The sequence below is a fragment of the Staurois parvus genome, unplaced genomic scaffold (assembly GCF_062004578.1).
Source record: "Staurois parvus isolate SC_StPar_1 unplaced genomic scaffold, SC_StPar_1.0 ptg000168l, whole genome shotgun sequence".
NCBI lineage: Eukaryota > Metazoa > Chordata > Amphibia > Anura > Ranidae > Staurois > Staurois parvus.
In genome coordinates this window covers 393,778-419,960 of record NW_028317964.1, presented here as the reverse complement: position 1 = coordinate 419,960, position 26,183 = coordinate 393,778, and the positions used below count along the sequence as shown (strand labels likewise).

The 26,183-nt window shown below is 43.2% G+C and overlaps 1 protein-coding gene across 1 annotated transcript in view; it reads right to left on the bottom strand.

The window, feature by feature from the left end:
* The window catches only part of STRC (stereocilin), a 220,205-nt gene that overhangs the window by 2,277 nt on the left and 191,745 nt on the right, over positions 1–26,183 (bottom strand). Inside the window, exons 19-26 of the mRNA XM_089676425.1 lie at positions 24,933–25,132; positions 24,161–24,251; positions 23,508–23,682; positions 20,116–20,285; positions 19,286–19,441; positions 18,975–19,117; positions 17,821–17,969; positions 14,750–14,847 (exon numbers count right to left, since the gene is read on the bottom strand). Coding sequence (XP_089532551.1) covers positions 14,750–14,847; positions 17,821–17,969; positions 18,975–19,117; positions 19,286–19,441; positions 20,116–20,285; positions 23,508–23,682; positions 24,161–24,251; positions 24,933–25,132 — 1,182 coding nt within the window. The remainder of the gene's footprint in view (positions 1–14,749; positions 14,848–17,820; positions 17,970–18,974; positions 19,118–19,285; positions 19,442–20,115; positions 20,286–23,507; positions 23,683–24,160; positions 24,252–24,932; positions 25,133–26,183) is intronic.

The following is a 26,183-nucleotide window of genomic DNA, read 5'->3' as shown; positions in this document are numbered from 1 at the left end:
CAATCCCTTATGGACCAGGCAATTTGACATTTTAAAATATACAAGGAAACAATCAGTGTAGACCTAAATAATGTATGCAAAACAGAATGCAAGCTGTACACTGAAGGTAATTTTCACAATACCCACAGAACAGAAATATACAAAAAAAAAGTGTTACGCAAACCAATACAAATAAATAAAGTTTCTAAGGAAACAGAAAGAGATCTTTAATAGGAGCAGTCAAGGATGACAAATGCATCATCTTTATAACATTTGTGTCCCACCACCAAGAAGCAAACCACCTGCTCACCCTCAATAGTATGACTAGAGATGAGCGAAGTATTCAAAAATTCGATTCGGCTGATTCGGCGAATTCGAGGAATAAATTTGATTCGATGCGAATATATTCGCTGCGAATTTAACTTATAAAAAGGGTGTTTCTAGGCTTCAGAGAGCCTTTATATTAGTGCAGAACACTGTACCTTTAATTTAAATGCCCTTGGAGTCTGCTGGGGAAGAGAAATAATACTGTCAGTCAGTATGACATGCAGATGAGTGCCGTCGATCTTAGAATCACCGCACACTTCACTCATTTGGGCAGTCACGGGGGGCCAAAACCAGAGTGTGGAGCCACAGTGTGGCGGTGGAGGCAGCAGCAATGGGAGGCCATACAGCACCCTATGACAAAATGGAACCCACCAGCAGTGTGAGGAGACCTGAAAGTGGCACATGGCAGAGTGTGGCGATGGAGACAGCAGCAATGGGAGGCCGTACAGGGACCCATGAGACACTCTGGACCTGGCAGCAGCATGAGGAGGCGGTACAGGGGCCCATGGCAGATTACGGGCCTGGCAGCAGCAATGGGAGGCCCGTAATCTGCCAGCACCCTATGACAAAATGGAATCCACCAGCAGTGTGAGGAGACCTGAAAGTGGCACATGGCAGAGTGTGGCGATGGAGACAGCAGCAATGGGAGGCCGTACAGGGACCCATGAGACACTCTGGACCTGGCAGCAGCATGAGGAGGCAGTACAGGGGCCCATGACAGATTACGGGCATGGCAGCAGCATGAGGAGTCGGTATGGGGGCCCATGGCAGATTACGGGCCTGGCAGCAGCAATGGGAGGCCCGTAATCTGCCAGCACCCTATGACAAAATGGAACCCACCAGCAGTGTGAGGAGACCTGAAAGTGGCACATGGCAGAGTGTGGCGATGGAGACAGCAGCAATGGGAGGCCGTACAGGGACCCATGACACACTCTGGACCTGGCAGCAGCATGAGGAGGCGGTACAGGGGCCCATGGCAGATTACGGGCCTAGGAGCAGCATGAGGAGTCGGTACGGGGGCCCATGGCAGATTACGGGCCTGGCAGCAGCAATGGGAGGCCCGTAATCTGCCAGCACCCTATGACAAAATGGAACCCACCAGCAGTGTGAGGAGACCTGAAAGTGGCACATGGCAGAGTGTGGCGATGGAGACAGCAGCAATGGGAGGCCGTACAGGGACCCATGAAACACTCTGGACCTGGCAGCAGCATGAGGAGTCGGTACGGGGGCCCATGGCAGATTACGGGCCTGGCAGCAGCAATGGGAGGCCCGTAATCTGCCAGCACCCTATGACAAAATGGAACCCACCAGCAGTGTGAGGAGACCTGAAAGTGGCACATGGCAGAGTGTGGCGATGGAGACAGCAGCAATGGGAGGCCGTACAGGGACCCATGAGACACTCTGGACCTGGCAGCAGCATGAGGAGGCGGTACAGGGGCCCATGGCAGATTACGGGCCTGGCAGCAGCAATGGGAGGCCCGTAATCTGCCAGCACCCTATGACAAAATGAAACCCACCAGCAGTGTGAGGAGACCTGAAAGTGGCACATGGCAGAGTGTGGCGATGGAGACAGCAGCAATGGGAGGCCGTACAGGGACCCATGACACACTCTGGACCTGGCAGCAGCATGAGGAGGCGGTACAGGGGCCCATGGCAGATTACGGGCCTGGCAGCAGCAATGGGAGGCCCGTAATCTGCCAGCACCCTATGACAAAATGGAACCCACCAGCAGTGGAGCTGGTGCTCTACTCCGTGGCCGTTTGCCTCCACTGACACTGCTGCGACCCTGCTGCCTCCTGGGCAACCCACCGACTGTTTTGCTCGCTGCCAAGCTGGCACCCTCTTCTCCTGATGATGCGGAAGCAATAGCCTGATGACGACGAGGCTGCCAAGTGCGATCAGCCTCATCATCATCAATTAGGGTCTCCGCCTCACTACTAGCCCCCTCGGCTGTGTGTGGGTTAGGAGACAGACCTGTCTCTAGACCGGCTACCGAGCCACTCTCCTCACCACTACTTCTTCGCCTGGCTGCTGAAGAGGCGGATGTCTCCCCCCGTTCCTGACCGTCCTCTGTTAGCTCTTCCTCACTGTACAGTGAGGCTGAGCCCACAGCATGCGATACTTCGCTTGGTGAGGGAACACCAAAGGACAGGGGCAGGTAGAGGACACGTGATTTCAGTGGGCTTGCTCCCGGGCCATGCCAACTAATGGTTGTGTCTGACGTACCCACCGACCGTTGGCTGTAGGTGTCAGAGGTGACCTGGGAAGAGGAAGACGACCGAGCCAACCAATCGATGACGGCAGGGTTGTCGGTGGAGACACGACCACTGGATGACACCGGGAGCACTGGCCTCTGGCTGCGACTAGTGCTGCCTCGACCCCTTCCTCTGCTGCCACGTCTGCTCGCTCCTGAAACATTGCCTCCTCTGCCACTCCTCTGCGTGTTGTCTGACATACTCTTTAATTCAACGATTCTGTGTCCCTGAGTAACAATTCTGTGTCCCTCAGTAACAATTCTGTGTCCCTCAGTAACAATTCTGTGTCCCTGAGTAACAATTCAGTGTCCCTCAGTAACAATTCTGTGTCCCTCAGTAACAATTCTGTGTCTGTCCCTGAGTAACAATTCTGTGTCCCTGAGTAACAGTTCTGTGTCCCTGAGTAACAGTTCTGTGTCCCTGAGTAACAATTCTGTGTCCCTCAGTAACAATTCTGCGTCCCTTAGTAACAATTCTGTGTCTGTCCCTGAGTAACAGTTCTGTGTCCCTGAGTAACAGTTCTGTGTCCCTGAGTAACAATTCTGTGTCCCTGAGTAACAGTTCTGTGTCCCTGAGTAACAATTCTGTGTCGCTCAGTAACAATTCTGTGTCCCTCAGTAACAATTCTGTGTCCCTCAGTAACAAGTCTGTGTCCCTCAGTAACAATTCTGTGTCTGTCCCTGAGTAACAATTCTGTGTCCCTGAGTAACAGTTCTGTGTCTCTGAGTAACAATTCTGTGTCCCCGAGTAACAGTTCTGTGTCCCTGAGTAACAGTTCTGTGCCCCTGAGTAACAGTTCTGTGTCCCTGAGTAACAGTTCTGTGTCCCTCAGTAACAATTCTGTGTCTGTCCCTCAGTAACAATTCTGTGTCCCTCAGTAACAATTCTGTGTCCCTCAGTAACAATTCTGTGTCCCTGAGTAACAATTATGTGTCTGTCCCTGAGTAACAGTTCTGTGTCCCTGAGTAACAGTTCTGTGTCCCTGAGTAACAGTTCTGTGTCCCTCAGTAACAATTCTGTGTCTGTCCCTGAGTAACAATTCTGTGTCCCTCAGTAACAATTCTGTGTCCCTCAGTAACAATTCTGTGTCTGTCCCTGAGTAACAGTTCTGTGTCCCTGAGTAACAGTTCTGTGTCCCTGAGTAACAATTCTGTGTCCCTGAGTAACAGTTCTGTGTCCCTGAGTAACAATTCTGTGTCCCTGAGTAACAATTCTGTGTCCCTCAGTAACAATTCTGTGTCTGTCCCTGAGTAACAATTCTGTGTCCCTGAGTAACAGTTCTGTGTCCCTGAGTAACAATTCTGTGTCCCTGAGTAACAGTTCTGTGTCCCTGAGTAACAATTCTGTGTCCCTCAGTAACAATTCTGTGTCCCTCAGTAACAATTCTGTGTCCCTCAGTAACAATTCTGTGTCTGTCTCTGAGTAACAATTCTGTGTCCCTGAGTAACAGTTCTGTGTCCCTGAGTAACAGTTCTGTGTCCCTGAGTAACAATTCTGTGTCCCTCAGTAACAATTCTGTGTCCCTCAGTAACAATTCTGTGTCCCTCAGTAACAATTCTGTGTCTGTCCCTGAGTAACAGTTCTGTGTCCCTGAATAACAGTTCTGTGTCCCTGAGTAACAGTTCTGTGTCCCTCAGTAACAATTCTGTGTCTGTCCCTGAGTAACAATTCTGTGTCCCTCAGTAACAATTCTGTGTCTGTCCCTGAGTAACAGTTCTGTGTCCCTGAGTAACAGTTCTGTGTCCCTGAGTAACAGTTCTGTGTCCCTGACTAACAATTCTGTGTCCCTCAGTAACAATTCTGTGTCCCTCAGTAACAATTCTGTGTCCCTCAGTAACAATTCTGTGTCTGTCCCTGAGTAACAGTTCTGTGTCCCTGAGTAACAATTCTGTGTCCCTGAGTAACAATTCTGTGTCCCTAAGTAACGATTCTGTGTCCCTAAAGTATCTGTGGCCCTAACTCTGTCCCTAATACAGAGAGGTCTGTCTCTCTTGAGTGACCGGAGGCAAATGGAGAATTGTAAGATGGCCGCAATTTATAGCTCCACCATTACACAGTGCTGGCTGGCTGGCTGCTGATTGGCTAATGCGATCACATGTCATGAATGAATGCATTATGGGTCAGCGCGCCCTGTCTGCGCGCCTTCCCAGAGATCCCCGCTCCGTCGCCACACATGTCGCCGCCATTTTTGGAAAAATTTCGATTCGCGCATCCGAAGTCTGCTAATTTTCGGATTCGGCGCGAATCGAATTTTTCCTAATATTCGAAACGAATTCCACTTCGCCAAGTTCGATTCGCTCATCTCTAAGTATGACCCATGAACTAACAGGTAAGTCAAAACAAGTGGTCCCCTCAGGGGTGAATCCCAAATACAGCTGGTGTAGCTGCTACGCCGGAAGATGAACTCCATGGTGGGAAGCGATGTGCGGGACTGGAACCTTGCCGATGACGGGCTATCCAACTCTGCCATTGACTGTGATATAGCGCTTTTTTGCCTCTACTGGTGGACAGTACCAAACTTTGTCAGTATGTTTTTATCTTCTAGTCTAATAAATTTTGTATACTGAGAGCACTATCCTGTTGCCCTTTCTGATTTCATATGCACATCGCATCCGACCACAGAGTTCATCTTTTAGAGAAGCAGCTACAGAACTGTAGTTGGGATACACGGGGTGAAGACGGTTTTGCTTTCCGGTAAGTCTCTCACAATGTGCTAGTGTGCTATGCATACTAACACATTATGCTCTTACCTTAATGGGAGAAGATTTTTTTGTTTTATTTTTTGTGATTTACTACTGCTTTAAACACTCTCTCTCTAAGCTGTCTATTGAATTTTTGATAAAATTATACATACAGTCAGGTCCATAAATATTGGGACATCGACACAATTCTAACATTTTTGGCTCTATACACCACCACAATAGATTTGAAATGAAACGAACAAGATGAGCTTTAACTGCAGACTGTCAGCTTTAATTTGAGGGTATTTACATCCAAATCAGATGAACGGTGTAGGAATTACAACAGTTTGCATATGTGCCTCCCACTTATTAACCTCCCTGGCGGTATTCCCGAGTGTAGCTCGGGGTAACATTTCAGTACCAAAAGCGGTAACCCCGAGCTACACTCGGGCTTACCCTGCGGCACTGCTCCGGCATGTGTTCTTCACTTACCTTACCCTGCGCTCCCACGATGTGTCCCCTGCAGCGTCCCCGGCCATCTCCTCCGGCCGATGCCGGCATCCGGCTTCTGTGTCCTGTCCCTGTGACGTCGGGACGTACGGGCGCCGCCGCCACCGGCGGTGGGAAATTTAAAAATTTTAAAAAATGTCATTTTTTTTTTTTTACACTTTACATAGTAAAACATTGCTGTCTCAACCAATTTCACATACATATTGTCCCTAGTGCTTTGTCCTGCGCCCTGCCTGCATTTTGTCTGTTCTTTCTGCCTGGAAACTGAGAAATGTCCATGGCGTCCAAAAAGTGTCCCTTTAGGTCAAAAGCGGTTTAGATCAGCTAGAGAACAGCGATAGTAAATCAGAACCACTTGCAGAATTGAGTGATAATGATTCGTGGGGGAAATTCGTCATCAGACACTGAAAACGATTTTGCGACTGAGCTCAGCAATGTGCGAACTTGGCGCTCTATTTCACATTTCAGTGTTTTTGGTTTGATTATATTATTGAATTAAATTTTTTATTATTTTTATATTATTTTTATGATTATTTATTAAATTATAATTTATGATTTTGTGTTTCAAATTTTATCATACCCGGGATGTTTACTAGACTCTTGTTCGGACAGATTTCAGTGAGTTTTTCCTAAAAATTACAGCCTACAATAAAAAAAATACATATTTCCATGCAAAAAAATGGTACCGCTTTCAGCACCAAAAATCTGAAATAATCATACCGCCAGGGAGGTTAAGGAACCAAAAGTAATGGGACAGAATAATAATCATAAATCAAACTTTCACTTTTTAATACTTGGTTGCAAATCCTTTGCAGTCAATTACAGCCTGAAGTGTGGAACACATAGACATCACCAGACGCTGGGTTTCATCTCTGGTGATGCTCTGCCAGGCCTCTACTGCAACTGTCTTCAGTTCCTGCTTGTTCTTGGGGCATTTTCCCTTCAGTTTTGTCTTCAGCAAGTGAAATGCATGCTCAATCGGATTCAGGTCAGGTGATTGACTTGGCCATTGCATAACATTCCACTTCTTTCCCTTAAAAAACTCTTTGGTTGCTTTTGCAGTATGCTTTGGGTCATTGTCCATCTGCACTGTGAAGCGGCGTCCAATGAGTTCTGAAGCATTTGGCTGAATATGAGCAGATAATATTGCCCGAAACACTTCAGAATTCATCCTGCTGCTTTTGTCAGCAGTCACATCATCAATAAATACAAGAGAACCAGTTCCATTGGCAGCCATACATGCCCACGCCATGACACTACCACCACCATGCTTCACTGATGAGGTGCTATGCTTAGGATCATGAGCAGTTCCTTTCCTTCTCCATACTCTCTCTTCCCATCACTCTGGTACAAGTTGATCTCGGTCTCATCTGTCCATAGGATGTTGTTCCAGAACTTTGAAGGCTTTTTTAGATGTCGTTTGGCAAACTCTAATCTGGCCTTCCTGTTTTTGAGGCTCACCAATGGTTTACATCTTGTGGTGAACCTTCTGTATTCACTCTGGTGAAGTCTTCTCTTGATTATTGACTTTGACACACATACACCTACCTCCTGGAGAGTGTTCTTGATCTGGCCAACTGTTGTGAAGGGTGTTTTCTTCACCAGGGAAAAAATTCTTCGGTCTTCCACCACAGTTGTTTTCTGTGGTCTTCCGGGTCTTTTGGTGTTGCTGAGCTCACCGGTGCGTTCCTTCTTTTTAAGAATGTTAAAAACAGTTGTTTTGGCCACGCCTAATGTTTTTTGCTATCTCTCTGATGGGTTTGTTTTGTTTTTTCAGCCTAATGATGGCTTGCTTCACTGATAGTGACAGCTCTTTGGATCTCATCTTGAGAGTTGACAGCAACAGATTCCAAATGCAAATAGCACACTTGAAATGAACTCTGGACCTTTTATCTGCTCATTGTAATTGGGATAATGAGGAAATAACACACACCTGGCCATGGAACGGCTGAGAAGCCAATTGTCCCATTACTTTTGATCCCTTAATAAGTGGGAGGCACATATGCAAACTGTTGTAATTCCTACACCGTTCACCTGATTTGAATGTAAATACCCTCAAATTAAAGCTGACAGTCTGCAGTTATAGCACATCTTGTTTGTTTCATTTCAAATCCATTGTGGTGGTGTATAGAGCCAAAAATGTTAGAATTGTGTCGATGTCCCAATATTTATGGACCTGACTGTATGCATAGAAACCGATTTTGGGTAGCAAAAAAAGTTTGTTTATCCTTTACGTTGCTAAAGCAATGTTACAGCAATTTGCAGAACACTTGTACAGAGTCACTGTTCCAAATACTCAAATCTCAAAGGATTCTTTACCTGTTTAAAGAAGCCCTTTTTGCTATACTTTTCCTGTTGTTCACAGTTGGGCACTTCATCCTACACTCCTGTGACCCATATTCAGCTGACAGTGGACTATAAAGTCCACTGTTGGCAGACGTCACTCAGCCAGTCCAGACTCTGGAGCGATTGTGAATTTAATGCCAGTATCCACCCAGATGCCTGACCTACAGCTGGCTCAGCTTCTCGACGAGACACAACTGCCCCCTCCATAGCCCAGAGCTCCAGTGAGCGCTGGAGGGGCGTAAAAAAAAATTTAAGATAAACATTTTAAAAAATTAAAGCGCCCCTGCCCACCTGTGCTCACATGCAAAGGTGAACACATATGTACGTCCTACACGCATATGTAAATGGTGTTTGCACTACCCATGTGAGGTATCACTGCGAACCTCAGAGTGAGAGCAGTAATTCTAGCACTATACCTGTGCAACTCTAAACTGATCATCTGTAAAGACTTTTACGAGATAAGCACTGTAGTTTGGCACCATTCTACGGGTGTACACAATTTTAAAGCGTGACATGTTAGGTTTCTATTTACTCAGCATAACATCAATTTTTATATTTTATTAAAAAAATGGGTATAATATTGTGTTTATGTGCACTAAAATTCATTAAAGTGTATTTTTCCAAAAAGTTTGCATTTAAAAAACCAACCGCTGAGCAAATATTGTGTGACAAGAAAACATTGCAACACTCGCCAATTTATTCTCTAGGTTCTTTGCTTAAAAAGTAATTTTCCAGCAAAAAAATTATGATTTTTACATGTAGGAGAGGACTACCAGAATGGTCCATGCAGGGAAGTAGTTAAAGTAGTGCTAAACCAAAAAGCAAACATTAATTTTATGGAGCTTACCAATTCTTAGTTGTGATAGCTGCATTAGTTTCCTTTTTTGGCTTTCTTTCTTTTATTTTCATCTGGTGATTCAGCCAGCAACTCTGCTGCTCAAAAACTCAAACTCTCCAGCAGACTGTATCAGCTTACATGGTTGAGGCCATGCATTTAACACTGACAGGGCTGCTTACAAAAATCAGCTTATATTTATTCATGTAAAACCTTTATCCCAAAAGGAAGAAAAACTGTAACTGATTATAAAGTGTTATGCCGGCCATAGATGGAGCAACTTGTGGTTTCAGTAAAAAATGATTTCACCATTAACACAGTGAGGGCTTGTTCACACCGTGCATTCTGTTTGCGGGTGCGGGAATCACATTGATTGATGCAACCACTCGAAGCTGAACCACGCTGCTCTTGCAAGACATGCAGTGGTGCCCTTCATTCTGAATAACACCCCTACGCATCTCAGGCTGCACTGCGGTGCATCAAAAAGACCATGCGGTTTCCCTGCAGCTGCATTTTTAAAAAGGTGCATTCACCATTTTTGTGTGGTTCACGCAAAACAGCAGCCCTTTCAAATGAATGGGCTGCCGTGCCCAAGCAAATGTAGGCCACATGGCCCACACTAGTGTGAACGAAGGCCTCAGTGTTGATAGGGGAATCCCTCCCGTAGAGCCACCGTTTTCTCCCCACGGGGAAGGGGGGTGGGGGTGGCCGTCTCCGCCTATAATAGCCATGTATATTACATCAGGCTGGTTGTACCACAAGTTGATCGATCAGCTTGGATACATTCAGCCTGCCCATACATAATTTGAATCTTGGCCTTTCCCTGCTGTACTGGCCGAGATTCGAACTGTCTATGGCAGGCTTTAGCTTAGGTTTGGTTTCAAATTGTTATTTGTATTGAAAACTGCTAATACATTTACACGTCCCTCCCCCCCAGACTGACAGTGGTGCTCCCTGATGTGCCCTGGCTCATTCCTCTAAGGTGGTGTCTTACTAAAACAGAAGGTGTGTTACTGGCCAGATCACCAGGTGAAAAACAGAGGGAAAAAGCCAAAGAAAAGAATATTGCTGCAGCCACATCTAATGACCGGTAAACTGCAATATATTACATTTTTTATTTTTGGTTTAACACCGTTTTATGACAGCCCACCATCTGTTGATGACTGTGGTGCAGGAAGCAGGAAGCTGGAGGCTGCACACAAAGGGAAAGACCCAACGCAGGGGCATGGAACAGGTGAGTATGACAGGGACAATTAAAGTGTATCTCTAGGCAGAAAACCTTTCTTATTTTTACTTTGGAAAGAGAGGGGGAGGGTCATATGCTCTGTCAAGTTTTATTGCTGTCTGTGTCTCCATAGGGGAAATTCAGCCCTGTTTTTTTCCTGGTGACCAGTCTCCTTTTTCATTCTTCATATGTACTGTATCCTGCTGGAACTATACACATACAACAATTTTTTTGGACCTAACTGATGCTCATCTGTACAATCTTCACCAGTTTTGGAGTAAAAACTTTCTATGATCTGCTGAATGTCATTTGGATCGTGTCACTGTCTGCTAACACAACTGAGGCTGTGAGTAGGACATCGCACTTGCAGTGCTTAGAGATTCCACTTACAGTACTTAGATTAGAGGCAGAACAGCTTTTAACATTTGATTTTGGAATGAACAGCCTTTTCTGAATGAAAACCAAGTACACTCAGAAATTCATTCGTTCGAGAAAAAAAGTTCAAAACAAACATCAATCTGACCCCATTAATGATTATAAAAACAAGCAAACTTTCTTAGAACCTTTTTTTTCCTTACAATTTTTGATCAAAATTCTACACATCTATAGCCAGCTTAAAGTGGTACTAAGCCCAAAACCAAAAATGTAATATACTGCAGTTTGCCAATCATTAGATGTGATGGCTGCATCAGTTTTCTTTTCTTTGTTTTTTTCCACTCTATTTTCATCTGGTGATCTGGCTAGTAACACACCTCCTGTAATAGTGAGACACAGACACAGAATGAGCACAGGGGGCACAGCAGACAGCAGCATTGCCAGTTGGGGGGCAGTGTTAAATGTACCAGTAGATTTAAATACAATAACAAATTGAAGCCAAACTCCAGCTCACAGTCAGTTAAGCTCCATTCAAACTTGTGCGATTTGTCATGCAACTTTTAAACATCAAAGCCACATGACAAGTCTCAGCCCATTTTTTTCAATGGCACTGATTCAAATCCATGTGACTCAAAGTCGCCATGACTTTGGAAGGGTGCCTGCCCTACTTTGATGCAACTTTTGACGTGACTTTGATTCAGAGAGTGTAAAGTCGGATCAAAGTTGCATTTAAAGTCACTCCAAAGTCACACTGGAAATTGTGCGACTTTGGATCCATGCAAGTGTTAATGGAGTCTTCCAGTAAACACTTTTTTTTTCCTTCTGGGACATACAAAAGTTGGTCATTTTAATCACTCCTGTTAGTGGTAAATGGTCTGTCTCATCCATTTAATTTGATACATTCTGCTGGAGAGCTTGTGCTTCTGAAAAACAATAGACTTACTGTCCGGATCACCAGATGAATATAGAAGAAAGAAAACCTTAATAGAAAATTAATACAGCTATCACATCTAAAAATTGGTAAGCTACAATATAATAAGTTTGTTTTTGGGTTTACTGTTGCTGAAAAAAAATTTGGCTACACATACATTTTAACATTTCCACTATTACTTTGTATGATTTTATTTCAGATATGAAAAAAAATCATAATTCCTAACACAGCATAATATTTGTGATATATAAATTATCTCACTGATATGATAGATATATCATGTTGATTCTAAAGCTGGCCATATAGTGCCTGAATGTCGTCCAATTTTTGATTCCAAAGTTGACATTTGAGCAGTGTATGACCCTGCCAACACTACTCTGCTCTACAAAAAGGTCAATTATTCAGTCAACTTTTGTCAAAGAAGCCTGTTGTAGAATTGTTGACCGAACAGTGTCTGCAGCCAACCAAGTAATACAATAGCCTGGTTGGAGGGATTCAGCTATCTGCACTGTTAGTACGGATGGAGGAATCTGTTAAACGGGCTGAATGTAGGCAGAACACAATAAATCTACACATGTATGGTCAGATTAAGCCTCCTCTATCTGCAGGTAGTTAAAGTGACACTAATAAAAATGTTATTCCAGTATGTATGCTCTCAGCATCCTTTAAATCTCAAAATTTCTCTTTTTTTGCTGCTGTGATCTGACTTAGAGGGAAGTAATGTAGCCGCCCTCTCATGCTAGCACCTGAGATAGACTATAGACGTTCGGATTTGTAGTGTGCACACAGCAGTGTAGATGACTGTAACTAAACTCATCTACTCGTTCCAAACAACTAGAATTGAGAGGAAAAAAAGGGAAGTTTGGGAGCAGACAAAGCATGTGACAGGGAACAGGAAAAAAACACAGTAAAAACCATTTACTGAAAAATAGATTACAGGGCTATTAAACAGTGGATTTGCATGAATTATTTTTGGAGAATAAGAATATTGTTTAGTTTCACTTTAACCATTTTATAATATATGAAACACAAAGCAGTGCTTTGTAGCCATGGGCTCTGCTTCCTGCTTTGCAGTGCTACAAAATGATTGTGCTTTACTGCTTCTTCTTATAGTTAGTTTAAGAATTGTTTTAAGAATGTACTATACACTATCTGGCTGGTAGTCTATCTCAACAGTTGTTAAAGCATATCTATATTAAAAAACAACAATGTAATATAATGCATCTTAAGCCTGTCATACATGGTTCCAAAGTAGGCTAGTTTAGCTGGGAGGGTCCGATCCAGGTATCAGCACCCTGGTTGTTCACAAGTCGATCATTCATCTTGTATATAACCAGCCTGTTATGTTGTCTCCCAAATGATTAGTGCAACCGACTAGAGCTGGCAGCACTAATCCTTGCGTTCTGCTGGCAGGGAAGGCTCACTGTCGGGAGAACACAATAGTGTTGCGGATGGGATTCCCCCATCAACACAGTCAGTGTTGATGGCAGAATCAAGCAATTTTCTTTCCTTCCGTCCGTCCATGGTGGAAGAAAAGAAACTTGCATAATCTATGGCCTGCTTTACCCAGTCCTTAGATGTGGTGGTTGCATTAGATTATTTTTGCAGACTTTTTTTTCAGCTGGAAATCCTTCAAATAGAACACTTCCTGTCTCTGGGTGGCTATGCTGACACCTCCACTGTATCTCTTAGATTGTAAGCTCTCAGGATCAGGGCCCTCTGACTCCTTTTGTACCAAATTGTATTGTAACTGTAATGTCTGCATTCATTTTGTAAAGCGCTGCGCAAACTGTTGGTGCTATATAAATCCTGTATAATAATAATAATCTATGGAAGAAGCCATTGTTGCTATCCAGGCTGGACTATGTTTTTGTTAATCTCTTTTGCAGGGGGTTTGATGTGATTATTACTTTACATAAGTAAAAGAATACTGTTTTATGCTTTCAGGTCAGCTTATAAGAAGTGACAATGCCTTGCATCTCTGCACAAATCAAACTATTTTCTGTGCTTGCTAAAATGTTCCTAGTCCAAAAAAAAAAAAAAGAATGCAGTCAACACATCTACGAACTGATAAACCTTAATACATATGTAGCCCCCTCTAGTGTACATAGTTTATTGAGTGTAGTTAGCTTGCTTGAGCCCCAGTGTGAGTGAGATGGTTACTTTAGGCTAAGCTGAAAGGTTCTACAGGTCAGTCATCTGGTACCCGCTCCCTACTCTAGAAGCTTGGAGAAGCTTCTAGAAGTCAGTAGGCAGAGGTGAGGAGGGGCTGATCTGCATATTTATGGAAGTCTGACCAATCTCAGGCAGGAGGCCTGGCAGTGTAACAGATTGTCCTATAAATATGACAAAGCCTGGCCAGCAAGGGGAGTCGTAGATGGAAAAGAGAAGTGCTGCTGTATAGCCTGGAAGGGGCCCCGGAGAAGGGGGGTTCTGCCTCCAGGCTGAAGGTTGGAGGAAAGCTGAAGGAGGGAACTCAACTGCCCTGCAGTCCACCAGGGAAAGGACAGCCTGCGTAACCTGGAAAAGAACCTGTCCAGAAAAGAACCTGTTCTATCCACAGCTGCAGGACAAGGACAGTGCGAGTACCTCTACACCCCCAGGGCCTATAAGGGAGAAGTCTGCTAAATGGAAGTTCTTGGCAAGTCTTCAGGGGACAGTTTATAGCTTACCCAATCCCTTGTCATGGGATCAGATACTATAGCCAGGTGGGCTCCTACAAGTTGTCACTTTGCTGAAAATCCACTCAGGAGGCACAGAGTTCCTAGGAGGGGATTACTTTGCTAAAGACTATTGTGGTTCCAGTTAGAATGCAGTCAAAAGTCTGTCATTTTGCAGTACTCTACAAAAGGAAAATATAATCATTTTGTTATTCTTCAATGAAGTTGGGCATGCCATAATCCCTATACCCTATCCAAGTTAAATTTCCTAATAAATAAATAAAAAAACAAGCCCATGGACTGTTTCTTATGTCTGGAAAATGTGTGTTGCCTGGTTGTGCAGGAAATAAGGGAGAACCAAAGCCAGCAGCTCTCAAAGGGGTAGCGCTACATATAGAGTATAATTACATTCTTCTTCTTCTTGGCTTTAGTTATTCACTAAGAAAGATAGAGTAATTACACTGAGCTACTGATAGCTCCTTCTCATATTCTCCAGAATTTTCATTTAAACTTATGACAGGGTGGTAACCTTTAAAGTTATTACAGAAATCATTATTTAAACAAAAAGGTTGCAGAAAATACAGTTGCTTTGTAATAATATGAATTATACAGTACATTTACTTACAGCAAACTTTGGTGCTGGAATGAGGGATATTGTGTCAGGTGTTAATCCTTGAATCTGATCTCTTATCAAAGAAGACAGCACAATGTCTGGAAGACCAGCTAAAATCACCAAAACACATGGTTAATATGGACCTGTCAGTGATTTTATACATCTGCATCAATAGTTTGCTCTCTTTTGGTCTGTGAAATAAAGCAGTAAAATTGCTTTAGCGTAACCAGTAACCTTTTTGCTGCTAGAGCTGGTTTAGAATTTTTTGCACAGATGTTTAAAAGGTTTTTTTAAGCCTGAAGATTTATATGTATTCACACACACGGGTTAGACAAAATAAATGAAAACACTACATAATTTGCAGATGTGAAAGTGACGACATGTTTCTCATTGAAAGTGGAAGTGATGTAACATTTTTTTGCTTCTGCTGTGTGATGAGACACCTAGCTAACAGGTAGGAATTCACACTTTCATCATTCACTGCATGCGCTGCTAGTAATACGGAGTCATGTCAGGGCTTATTGAGCTTCAAAGAGGGTAAATTGTTGGTGTCAGCTTAGCTGGTGCCTCTCTGACTGAAGTTGCCAATTTAGTTGCTGTGCATGATTGTGACCCGGAATAAGAAAACATCTGCTGCAAAAGAGACTACAGAGCTCCACCTCAGTATTGTGAAGACCTCCAGCACTGAATGTGTGTAATGGCAAGGGTTGGTGGGGTGTGCTGGATCTATTATTGCTGGCTGCTGGAGGATACATTGCTGTAGGGAGAGATCTACTGTTGATGGAGGGGTCTTTTGTTATTGGTGGGGTAACCTTTGTGGCTGGGGGATAGTTTTATGTTTCTGGCAGGGTCATTTGTTGCTGGGAGAAATCTACTGCTGAGGGAGGGGTCTATTGTTGTTGAGAGGATCTATTGTTGCTGGGGTGTATTGTTGCTGGGTGTAGGTGATCTATTTTATTGCCTTTCTTATTCCCATTAACAAAGTCCATACAAATGACTAAGCACTACAAAATGATAGTTGGTTCTGTATTTTTTAAAACAGGCAGTACTGGAAGGTGGGTATGGGGTGGAACCAATGGACAGTGCTTGGAGATGGGAAGGGGTGGAGTGACTCAGAAGGGGGTATCTGCAAGTATTCTCTGAGAAAAAAAACACAGCAAATATTTCTTAAATTGTTTGTTTCTATTGAAGTCCAACTCAGTCTAAAACTTTAACAGCCAAAACACTTTTGCCAGCAGGTACATCAATGCTCACTTCACTGCAACACACATTAACATATGGTATGTGCGTCAGCACCTTGTGGTTTTATTTACTTTAGAACGGCACCCCAAAGCACTATGGCAACTGATACACATGCATTACAGTGCACCACTATGCATGATAACACACTGCCGCACTTAAAATATGCATTATGTGGCTGTATTAGTCAGTATCTGTGATATAAATAAGGTATGCGGAATAATGATGATGTATGGATTTATTTATTAAAAAATCTGCTGTGTGAATGTGTCATGTGTTCACACAGCCACCATAAACAATCCCTGTTATTTCCTGTGATCGTCAGCTCCATCTAGTGGCCATAATGCGCTATTTTTCTGAAATACCCCAATCAGGAAAATACTGCATTATGTCCACTAGATGGAGCTGACAATCGTAGGAAATAAACATACCTTCAATACACTATATTACCAAAAGTATTGGGGCACCCCTCCAAATATTTGGATTCAGGTGTTCCAATCACCTCCATGGCTACAGATGTATAAAATCAAACACCTAGGCATGCAGACTGCTTCTACAAACGTTTGTGAAAGAATGGGTCGCTCTCAGCAGCTCAGTGAATTCAAGCGTTGTACCGTGATAGGTTGCCATCTGTGCAATAAGTCCATCCGTGAAATTTCTTTGCTACTAAATATTCCACGGTCAACTGTTAGTGGTATTATAACAAAGTGGAAGCAACTGGGAACAACAGCAACTCAGCCACAAAGTGGTAGGCCATGTAAAATGACAGAGCGGGGTCAGAACATGCTGAGGCACATAGTGTGCAGAAGTTGCCAACTGTCTGCACAGTCAATAGCTAAAGGCCTCCAAACTTCGTGTGACCTTCAGACTAGCACAACAACAGTGCATAGAGAGCTTCATGGAATTGGTTTCCCTGGCAGAGCAGCTGCATCCAAGCCTTACATCACCAAGTGCAATGCAAAGCGTTGGATGCAGTGGTGTAGAGCACGCCACCACTGGATCTAGAGCAGTGGAGACATGTTCTCTGGAGTGATGAATCACGCTTCTCTGTCTGCCAATCCCATGGACGTGCCTGGGTTTGGCGGTTGCCAGAACAGTACTTGCCTGACTGCATTGTGCCAAGTGTAAAATTTGATGGAGAAGGGATTATGGTATGGGGTTGGGCTTGGCCCCTTAGTTCCATTGAAGGGAACTCTTAAGGTGTCAGCATACCAAGACATTTTGGACAATTTCCTGCTCCCAACTTTGTGGGAACAGTTTGGGTATGGTCCCTTACTGTTCCAACAAGGATGAGCACCAGTGCACAAAGCAAGGTCCATAAAGACATGGATGAGCAAGTTTGGGGTGGAGGAACTTGACTGGCCTGCACAGTGTCCTGACCTCAACCCTATAGAACACCTTTGGGATGAATTAGAGCGGAGACTGCAAGCCAGGCCTTCTCGTCCGACATCATTGCCCGACCTCACAAATGCGCTTCTGGAAGAATGGTCAAACATTCCCATAGACACCCTCCTAAACCTTGTGGACAGCCTTCTCAGAAGAGTTGAAGTTGTTATAGCTGCAAAGGGCGGGGCCAACTCAATATTGAACCCTACAGACTAAGACTGGGATGCCATTAAAGTTCATGTGCATGTAAGGAAGGCGTCCCAATACTTTTGCCAATATACTGTAGTGTATTAGAGAAATTACATGGATTATTTGCGACAGCTGTGCGAATGCTCGAGAAATTCTCAGCAATTTTTATTCAGGAAGGCCCTTGAGTGTTATTATTATTAGTGTTATTATTATTAGAAGAGTTGAATAAAAACTGCTTCAGAATGCTCATGCTAGTCATAGTGATTCACCTGCAAGTGTTCCAATCTCGGTGAAGATCTCAGGGCCCCATCGGCTCACCACACCAAATGCTGAGCTGGATGTTATTAGATCCGCTAAGGTTTCTAGCTGAGCTTCAAAGCACTTTAGTTTCAGGGTTCCCACGAATACAGCTGCCTGGCTGCATGAAACAAACATGGACACGATGTGTTACAAAGTAATATGGAATATTTAATCAAACAAGACCTACTATTATATACATTATTATTATTATTATACAGTATTTATATAGCGCCGAAGGGTGTGCTCAGCGTTGTACATTAGCGAGGGGGACAGAACATGAGACAATACAGTACAATACAATACACAAGGGGTTCGAGGGCCCTGCTCTTTCGAGCTTACAATCTAGGAGGGAGGGGATAGTGGTACAGAAGGAAGTGGCTGTGGGGGATGGAATGGTAGGAGGAGTGGAGGAGACCGGTTGTTAGGTGAGGGTGGGGTAGGCTGCCCTGAAGAGATGGGTTTTTAGGGTGCACCTGAAGGTGAGGAGGGTAGGTGACAGTCTGATGGATTGGGGTAGGGAGTTCCAGAGGATGGGGGAAGTCCTGGAGAAGTCCTGCAGTCAGGCGTGGGAGGAGGAGCCCAGGGAGCTGGAGAGTAGGAGGTCCTGTGAGGAGCGAAGGGCACGGGTAGGGTAGTATTTGGATATCAGGTTAGTTAGGTAGGTTGGGGCAGCGTTGTGAATGGCTTTGTATGTCAGAGTTAGTAATTTGAATTTAATGCGTTGGGCAATCGGGAGCCAGTGAAGGGATTGGCAGAGGGGGGTGGCAGTTGTGGAGCGGTTGGTGAGGTGGATGAGTCTAGCCGCTGAGTTCAGGATAGACTGGAGTGGGGATAGCATTTGTTTGGGTAGGCCAGTGAGAAGGGAGTTGCAGTAGTCCAGGCGTGAGATAATGAGGGAGTGTACGAGTTGTTTAGTAGTGTCTGGGGTGAGGAACGTGCGTATCGTGGAGATGTTGCGGAGGTGGAGCCTGCATGACTTTGATAGTGATTGGACATAAGGTTGGAAGGAAAGGTTTGAGTCCAGGGTGACACCCAGGACTTTGGCGCGTGGGGTGGGATTGATGGTGGCATTGCTAGTCGTGATGGAGAGGATGGGGGGGCGCGGGCCATCAAGTAAACTGACCTGAACTCCTGAATGTTCATTCGTTTTAGTTCCTGTACTCCCAGACCACACAGAAGATGTCCAAGAGCTGTCAGTTCCATCAAATCTAGGTCTGATGCCCCTTTCTTGTGCTCTCTGAGAATGTTGAACACTAAAGTCTTCATCTGTAGATAAAAGCTCAGATTATGAGGATGTTCATTGTTAGATGCAGAGAAGTCTGATAATCAGTGGAAAGTAACAAACAAAAGCACAAGGTTTTTCATCATAAAATTATCACAAAAAACAGATTTTTAAAGCATCATAAAAGTGGTTTTCCTTTTTATACATCAGACCTGTTTAGGGGTCCAGCTGTTCATTCTGCCCAGAAAAGACACAACCGCCCAATCTGATGTATCAATCTCATTTAAGTCTTTTTCAGCCATGTGAGTGATAAGTTGCCCCATCTGTAGAATGTGCACCAGGCTCATACTCTTCACTGGACCAAACAACTGCAATGCAAACACCAATAAATGGAGCAATCACTGTATATGTGAGCCATCCATTCCTCCAAAGAAAGAAAGAGACAAAAAAACTATGTTTCCTTGATTCAGGTCTAAGCTACCTTTCTGAGAATTCTGCGAAAGTTAAAGAGCTAATTAAGTTTTAAAAAATTTTGCTTCCCTTTTTATTCCCTTGCTTAAATTTTGCTCAATGTGATATTATATTAAGGCCTATAGTGAAAGTAAAGGCAAAACATACCCAACTGTAAACCAACTCTCAGCCAGATTCTAAGCCTAATCTATCTAGCCCTGTAAATAAACAAATCACTATACTTACCTGTTCTGCAGAAGCTCTTGTCCGTTCTGCAGTGGTGCCCTCTGTGTGCAGGAGATAGACAACGGCTGCGAAACACTTGGGAAGTGATGTTGCCTAAAGATTTACTATGGGGCTTCCATTGATGTCTGCCTCTCCTGCACACTCCTACACACTGCTGCCGCTAATAGCAGCTTGGTGTGGGACTGGACTGGAGTGGCTGCAGAACAGGTACTGTAAGTATAGCAATTTTTTCTTTACAGGGCTATATAGATTATGCTCACAATGTGGCTGAGAGTAGGTTTAGAGTTGGTTAGGTTTTGCCTTTACTTCCACTTTAAAGATAATTAAAGGTTGTTTAATATTTTACCTGCTTCACTTTTCCCAGAGCAGCCTTTGCCTGGTCAATTGAAAGATCAACATCTTCAGAGATTATATTTAAACAGCCTTCAAAATTGGAAAGAGACATTCCACTAATCTGGGCTGCACTCCATGCCGAGGGAAATGTTACTCTCATGTCCGAACAGCTAGGAATTGGCTCTGTAGAAATAAATACAATGTCAAATTAAAGCAATAATTTTAAATCTTTTAATTTCCACAAACACCCAAAGTCGTGTGCAGCTGACATGTTTTGTGCATATAAACTTTTAAGCAATAACCATCATGCCTCAAAGGAAATTGAAACCCATTTCCCTATCTAGCACCAAACATCCACCACCTACCTCGGCTTGTCAGCAACATTCACATGCAACAATTGGAAGGTAGCTACATTAAAATGTAAAGTGATTCTAAAGGTTATAATTTAGAAAAAAAAAAAAACATGTTATACTTAGCTGCTCTGTGGTTTTGTACAGAGCAGTCCTGATACTCTTCCTTTTGGGTCCCCTACCAGCTGTCCTGGCTTCTCCCCCTGCCAATTGCCCCAATAGGAAGCCTCTTGCTATGGAGGTACTTGAGCAGGCTTCCTCCCGAGCCACGCTCCTGTGAATGGATATTGTCCATTCACACACAGAGTGCAGCTCGACCTGGCCCCACACTCTCTCCTCATTGGCTTATTGGCTGTGATTAACAGCAGCAGGAGCCTGTGGATCCTGCTTCCGTGTGAGCCAATTAGGAGAGAGATGCTGGAGAGCCGCTGCTCTTATGCACATCACTGGATCGAAATGGGGATCAGGTAAGTATAAGGGAGGGTTGGGGCTGCACACTAAAGGTTTTTTTAGCTTAATGAATAAAATGCATTAAGGTAAAAAACCTTCTGCCTTTAGAACCACCATATCTTAAAAAAAAAGTGTTTAATGACCTTAACCTCAACTGCCAATGCATTTATGCAGCAGCAAGTAAAGTGGGCTTTAAAGGATAAATTCACCTTTTAGACAAAAATAATAAATGCGCATTTTTTTGCAGGTAAAAAAAATGTGCAAAAAATGTGCATTTATTATTTTTGTCTACAGGAGCCTGGAAGGCATTGCACCAGTGATCAGTAGATCGTTGATGCCTTGCAGGTCTCCTGCAGACCCGTCAGAATATCTGCTTGCCATACAGGATGTACAGCCAAGAAGATATTCTGACAGGAAGCTTCAATGAACTATCACAGCACTCCACAACACCGTGGTAATTCATTGAAAACTACAAGCCCACATCCACTAAGGCTGTTGGAACTCGCAGTTCATTAATTCACAGAAGTCCATGAATGAATGACATGACGGCGTGGGCGGAGCCCCGCACAGGTGCGCTGTTTTCAAATCTGCCAGATAGTAAGGAGAAACTTCTCCCCATACTATCTGTCAGAGGGAGGGGGGCGGCGGCTATGAGAACATGTTTCATGTTCCACCCTAAACATTGGTGGAACATGTAACATGTTCCCAAAGGTAAACGTATCCTTTAAAGTTTCATGTACACTGGCAGCTCTTAAACTTGAGTTTAGCAGCTTTTGTCATTCTTTTGCCAAAGCTCCTAAACTCAACTCTATAAAAGCCTATGTGTATATGCACACATAGGCTTTCAGTAGAGTTTAGGAACGCCCATGTTTAGGTGAGGTCAAACCTCCCTCTCCTAAGCGCAGAAGAATCGCATTCAGGATAGGAACATTTTGACAGCCGGTCTAACACCCGACCACCAGACATACACATCCACGGTGGCCTGAGGTTTGAGGTTGTGTGCTAAGAGCATGCTCATTACTCGCCGACAGCCTTTGGAGACAGCTTCAGGAGCTCGTCATGAGACCGCTGTGGGAGCCTATCATGGTGTCACATGAGTGGCCATCTCCTGGGCATTAAAGCCCACTTAAATGGATGCCAGGAACTGTTGTTAAAGGGTTAGCATTGAAGTTTTTAAAAAAAAAACCACACGTCAGAAAGGTGCTAGTTGAGGTGTCTCCTCAGCCAATAGTTCAGCATTGTATCAAACAAATATCTTGTTTTCATTTGCATTTTGTTAAGCAAACTTTGGATAAGTGGCACAAGGTAATAATGGATTTCACAGCTACATGGGGTCAGAAATATGCCATCTACAAATAGCAGAGTTGTTATTCTCAAATCCCCAATACTGGCTAATCTTCTATCCATGACTACGCTTTGATATCCCACCTATGAAAAATCACAGACATGGCAAAGACAAAACACATCCCTGAGGATGCTCATACCCTACTTTAAACAATTTCAACCAAAAGTCCAGAGTTAAGACACGTTTAGCAACTACGAGTGCAGAAGCAGCCTGTGCTTCCTACATCTGCAACATTCTCCTATAACAGGTGGTCTCCAAATTTTCTAAACAAAGAGCCAGTTTACTGTCCTTCAGACTTTTGTGGACCTGACAGTGGGAGTAGAAAATGCCCCATCATCAATATTAGGGGGGAATAGTGTCTCATGGTTGGTGTCAGTGGGAGGAATTGTGCCCAGTCATTGGTGTCAGTGGGAGGAATTGTGCCCAGTCATTGGTGTCAGTGGGATGAATTGTGCCCCATTATTGGTGTCAGTGGGATGAATTGTACCCCATCATTGGTGTCATTGGGAGGAATTGTATCCTATTGACGGTGTTAATAGGAGCAATAGTGCCCCATCGTTAGTGCCGTTGAGAGGAATAGTGCCCCAACACTGGTGTCATTAAGAAGAATTGTGCCCCAATTTTCGTGTCAATGGGAGGAACTGTGCCTCATTGGTGGTGTCAGTAGGAGGAATTGTGCCCCATTGTATTGTTGTCAGTGGGAGCAATAGTGCCCTATCACTGGTGTCAATGAGAGGAATAGTGCCCCATCATTGTTGTCATTTACCCCATTGTTGGTATCAGTGAGAAGAAGAGTGCTCCGTTGTTAGTGTCAGTGGTAGGAATTATGCCCCACTGTTAGAGTCAGTAGATGGAATAATTCCCCACGTGCCAAATAAAAGAAAGTAGAGGGACTGGCCCGCAGACCACTATTTGGAGACCACTGTCCTATAACATACTTTGATGCACATAGATATATGCCCAGTCCATGACACACAGTAGACCATATTGGCTTAAATCCACATCCTCTTACACCATTGTTTTTCTGCCTGAGAACATACCAATAAATGGCATGCCATCTGCATTACAAACTATATGTGCCATCGAAGTAAATGCAAGCTAGAGACACACAAATCTTGGCATTTCTGTTCAGCATCAGACCAAGACAAAGAATATAATCATATGCATGTTTTGTTGCAAACGGTAAAAATTCTACATAAATAAAATAAAATTACAGTAAAACTAAAGCTTAGTAGATGAGCCCCTACTTTTGTGTCTTACCTCTGTTGGTGCGAAAACCATTCTTAGTCAAGGCTGACGCCAATAGATTTTTGATTCTTCTAGCTCTGGCCTGAATGTGATTGTTTTGTTTAGTGCAAATCATTCCGATCTCACTCTCTTCCCATACTCTCTGACTCTCCAGAAGCCATTCCAGAATATCTCGTCCCAGAACATCCTAGACACAAGCCAATGTAAACATACTCATCCCAGCTTACATATACAAGACATATTGTTGGTATATTAAAAGTAATATATAGATGAGGAATTATGATTTTTTTATTGTACTGTCTGTGACGCAGACATCCTTTGTTAATCATGAATTTACTGTACATCAATTTAATCCCAAAATGAGTGGATGATGTCTTCATTGATATTAAACCTAGAGTTTCCTTGAAACCCAGTTCCACCCAAAAGTTTATTTTTAACAATGGGAAAGATTTGAACTCTCTTTTGGTTTTCTTACTGTCTCACTGTCAGTAAAGATCCAATGGGGTATTGAACCCTGTCTCATGGCATCTAAAAATCTAAAATCATAAACAATTGTTTAGATCAGAAGAAAAAATAATAATAATATAAGAAGATTAACAGGTTCAATTGTAGGGGCTTTCAGTTTTTAATGAACTCATTCAACCAAGATAGGTTCAGAATCTTACCTTGGGTATAGAATTGAGATTTTCTGGGGTAAGGTGAAAGATCAGTCTCCCAATTTGTTCTATGTGCTTGTGCGTCCACTTAGTAGGATGTCTAAAGAAAATGTGATAGGGCATATATATATATATATATATATATATATATATATATATATATATATATATATATATATATCAACAAACAACCAAAATGATAGATACAATTTATTTGACCATTATGAAAACCAACTTAAAGCAGTATTGATCCCAAAACCAAAAATGTAACATGTTGCAGTTTACAAATCCTTAGATATGGTGGCCATATTGGGTTTTTTTTAGGCTTTTTCCCTCTGTTCCCCCCTCTGGTCTAGCCAGTAACACGCCTCCTGTACTACAGAGACACCACTCTGGATGAAGGAGCACAAACAGCATATTTGGATAATAGCATTGTTAGTCGGGGGAAGGGAAGTTTTAGATACACTAGCAGAGTTAAATAGACTAACAATCTGAAACTGAACTCCTAATACTGTACATCATATTCAGTTATAGCAAACAGTTTTTTTTTCCTTTTTGGATAAAGTTTTTACATAAATAAATAAAAGCTGATCATTTTAAGCATATATGAGATAAACAGTCTCTCTCTCTTGTGGCTATTCTAGCAAGGGGTAAACTGGTCTGTGCTTCTGTAGGCAGGAAAAGATCCAAAAGAAGAATTTGTGATTTTTCCCAATTTATTCGCAGACCTGAGTGAGGGCCCAGTTGGTCTATTAAAACCAGTATTTTGTATTTTGTATACCCCAGCATGTCATCTTCTACTAGGATCTGCCCCAGATGTCTACTGAATTCCTCGGACACACAGTACATCTTCAGCTCATCGAGGTGGAGGAGCAACTGTTTCCTATGTATGACAGAAATGTTTTCTTCTCCAATGAACCCAAACAGAGGACCCAACAGATCCATTTCTTCTGCGGTTATCATTCCATTCCCTGGTATTTGCTGAAATAAAGAAAAAAGAAGCAGAAACACTGTGACCAATACTTACCAACTAAACCTAATGTGGCAAGTTTACAGTATCTTCCCTCTGATAAATACAGCAGCATATACAGTATAAATATAAAGGTGTTCATACATGAAATCTGAGCAGCTTATTGATTTTATCACGTTTGAGGTTTATTTTAAAGGTCCTGGCATTTGGCACACAAGTCACAAATTATATTTGTTCTGATCTCAGAGCAGGGACTACAAGGGCAAAAGGGTGTGTTAGCTTTGGCGATCACAAGGTTATGTATTCAGTTTTACTTCCTTTGCTCTTAGCATTTATCTGGTATGTCAAAAGTCTGAAGAGGTTAAACAAGCTCACAGCTGAAGTAGCAGCCACAAGGTTGTTACTGTTTCAACCAATCAGCTCCTGGCTTTACTGTAAAAGTGATCTGGCTGTAGAGCTGCCCAATCACTTTTACATAGATCCACAGGTGCTGCTGTCTGCACCCAAGGCCATGGCTCCCCCTTAGGGGTTCCCAGGCTCTACCACTCCTCCTGGTACCACATGATATGACATCAGCATGGTGAGTGGGAGGAGCTTGTCTTCATAAATTTGTACCTGTCACCTGCTCAATTCTATCACACAGGGGGCTTCTTAGACCCCTGGTGATAGCAAAAGAGTTAAATGTAAAAAAAAAATAAAATGTGTTAAAAATTTAAAATCTAAGAAAATTAAAAAATTGTAAGCACCTTGTTGCCCCATGCACACAAATCCAAACGCAAATGCACGTGTAGGTAGGGCATGCGTGTGTGTATAAAAAACTATTGTGCAACACATTGGGCATCCACATGCATGCAAGTGAGAGAAATATGTTTAGGGCCTTCATTTATGCTCAACTCTAAACTGATGAGCTGTAAAGGCATTTCAAGCATCGCCTACTGATAATTTTGGCTACCATAATTCTTTGCAGGTACACACACAGTTTTGATGTCTGACACATTTGGAATCTAATTTATGTGACACACACTTATCTTTTATTTTTTTACAAAACAAAACATGGTGATT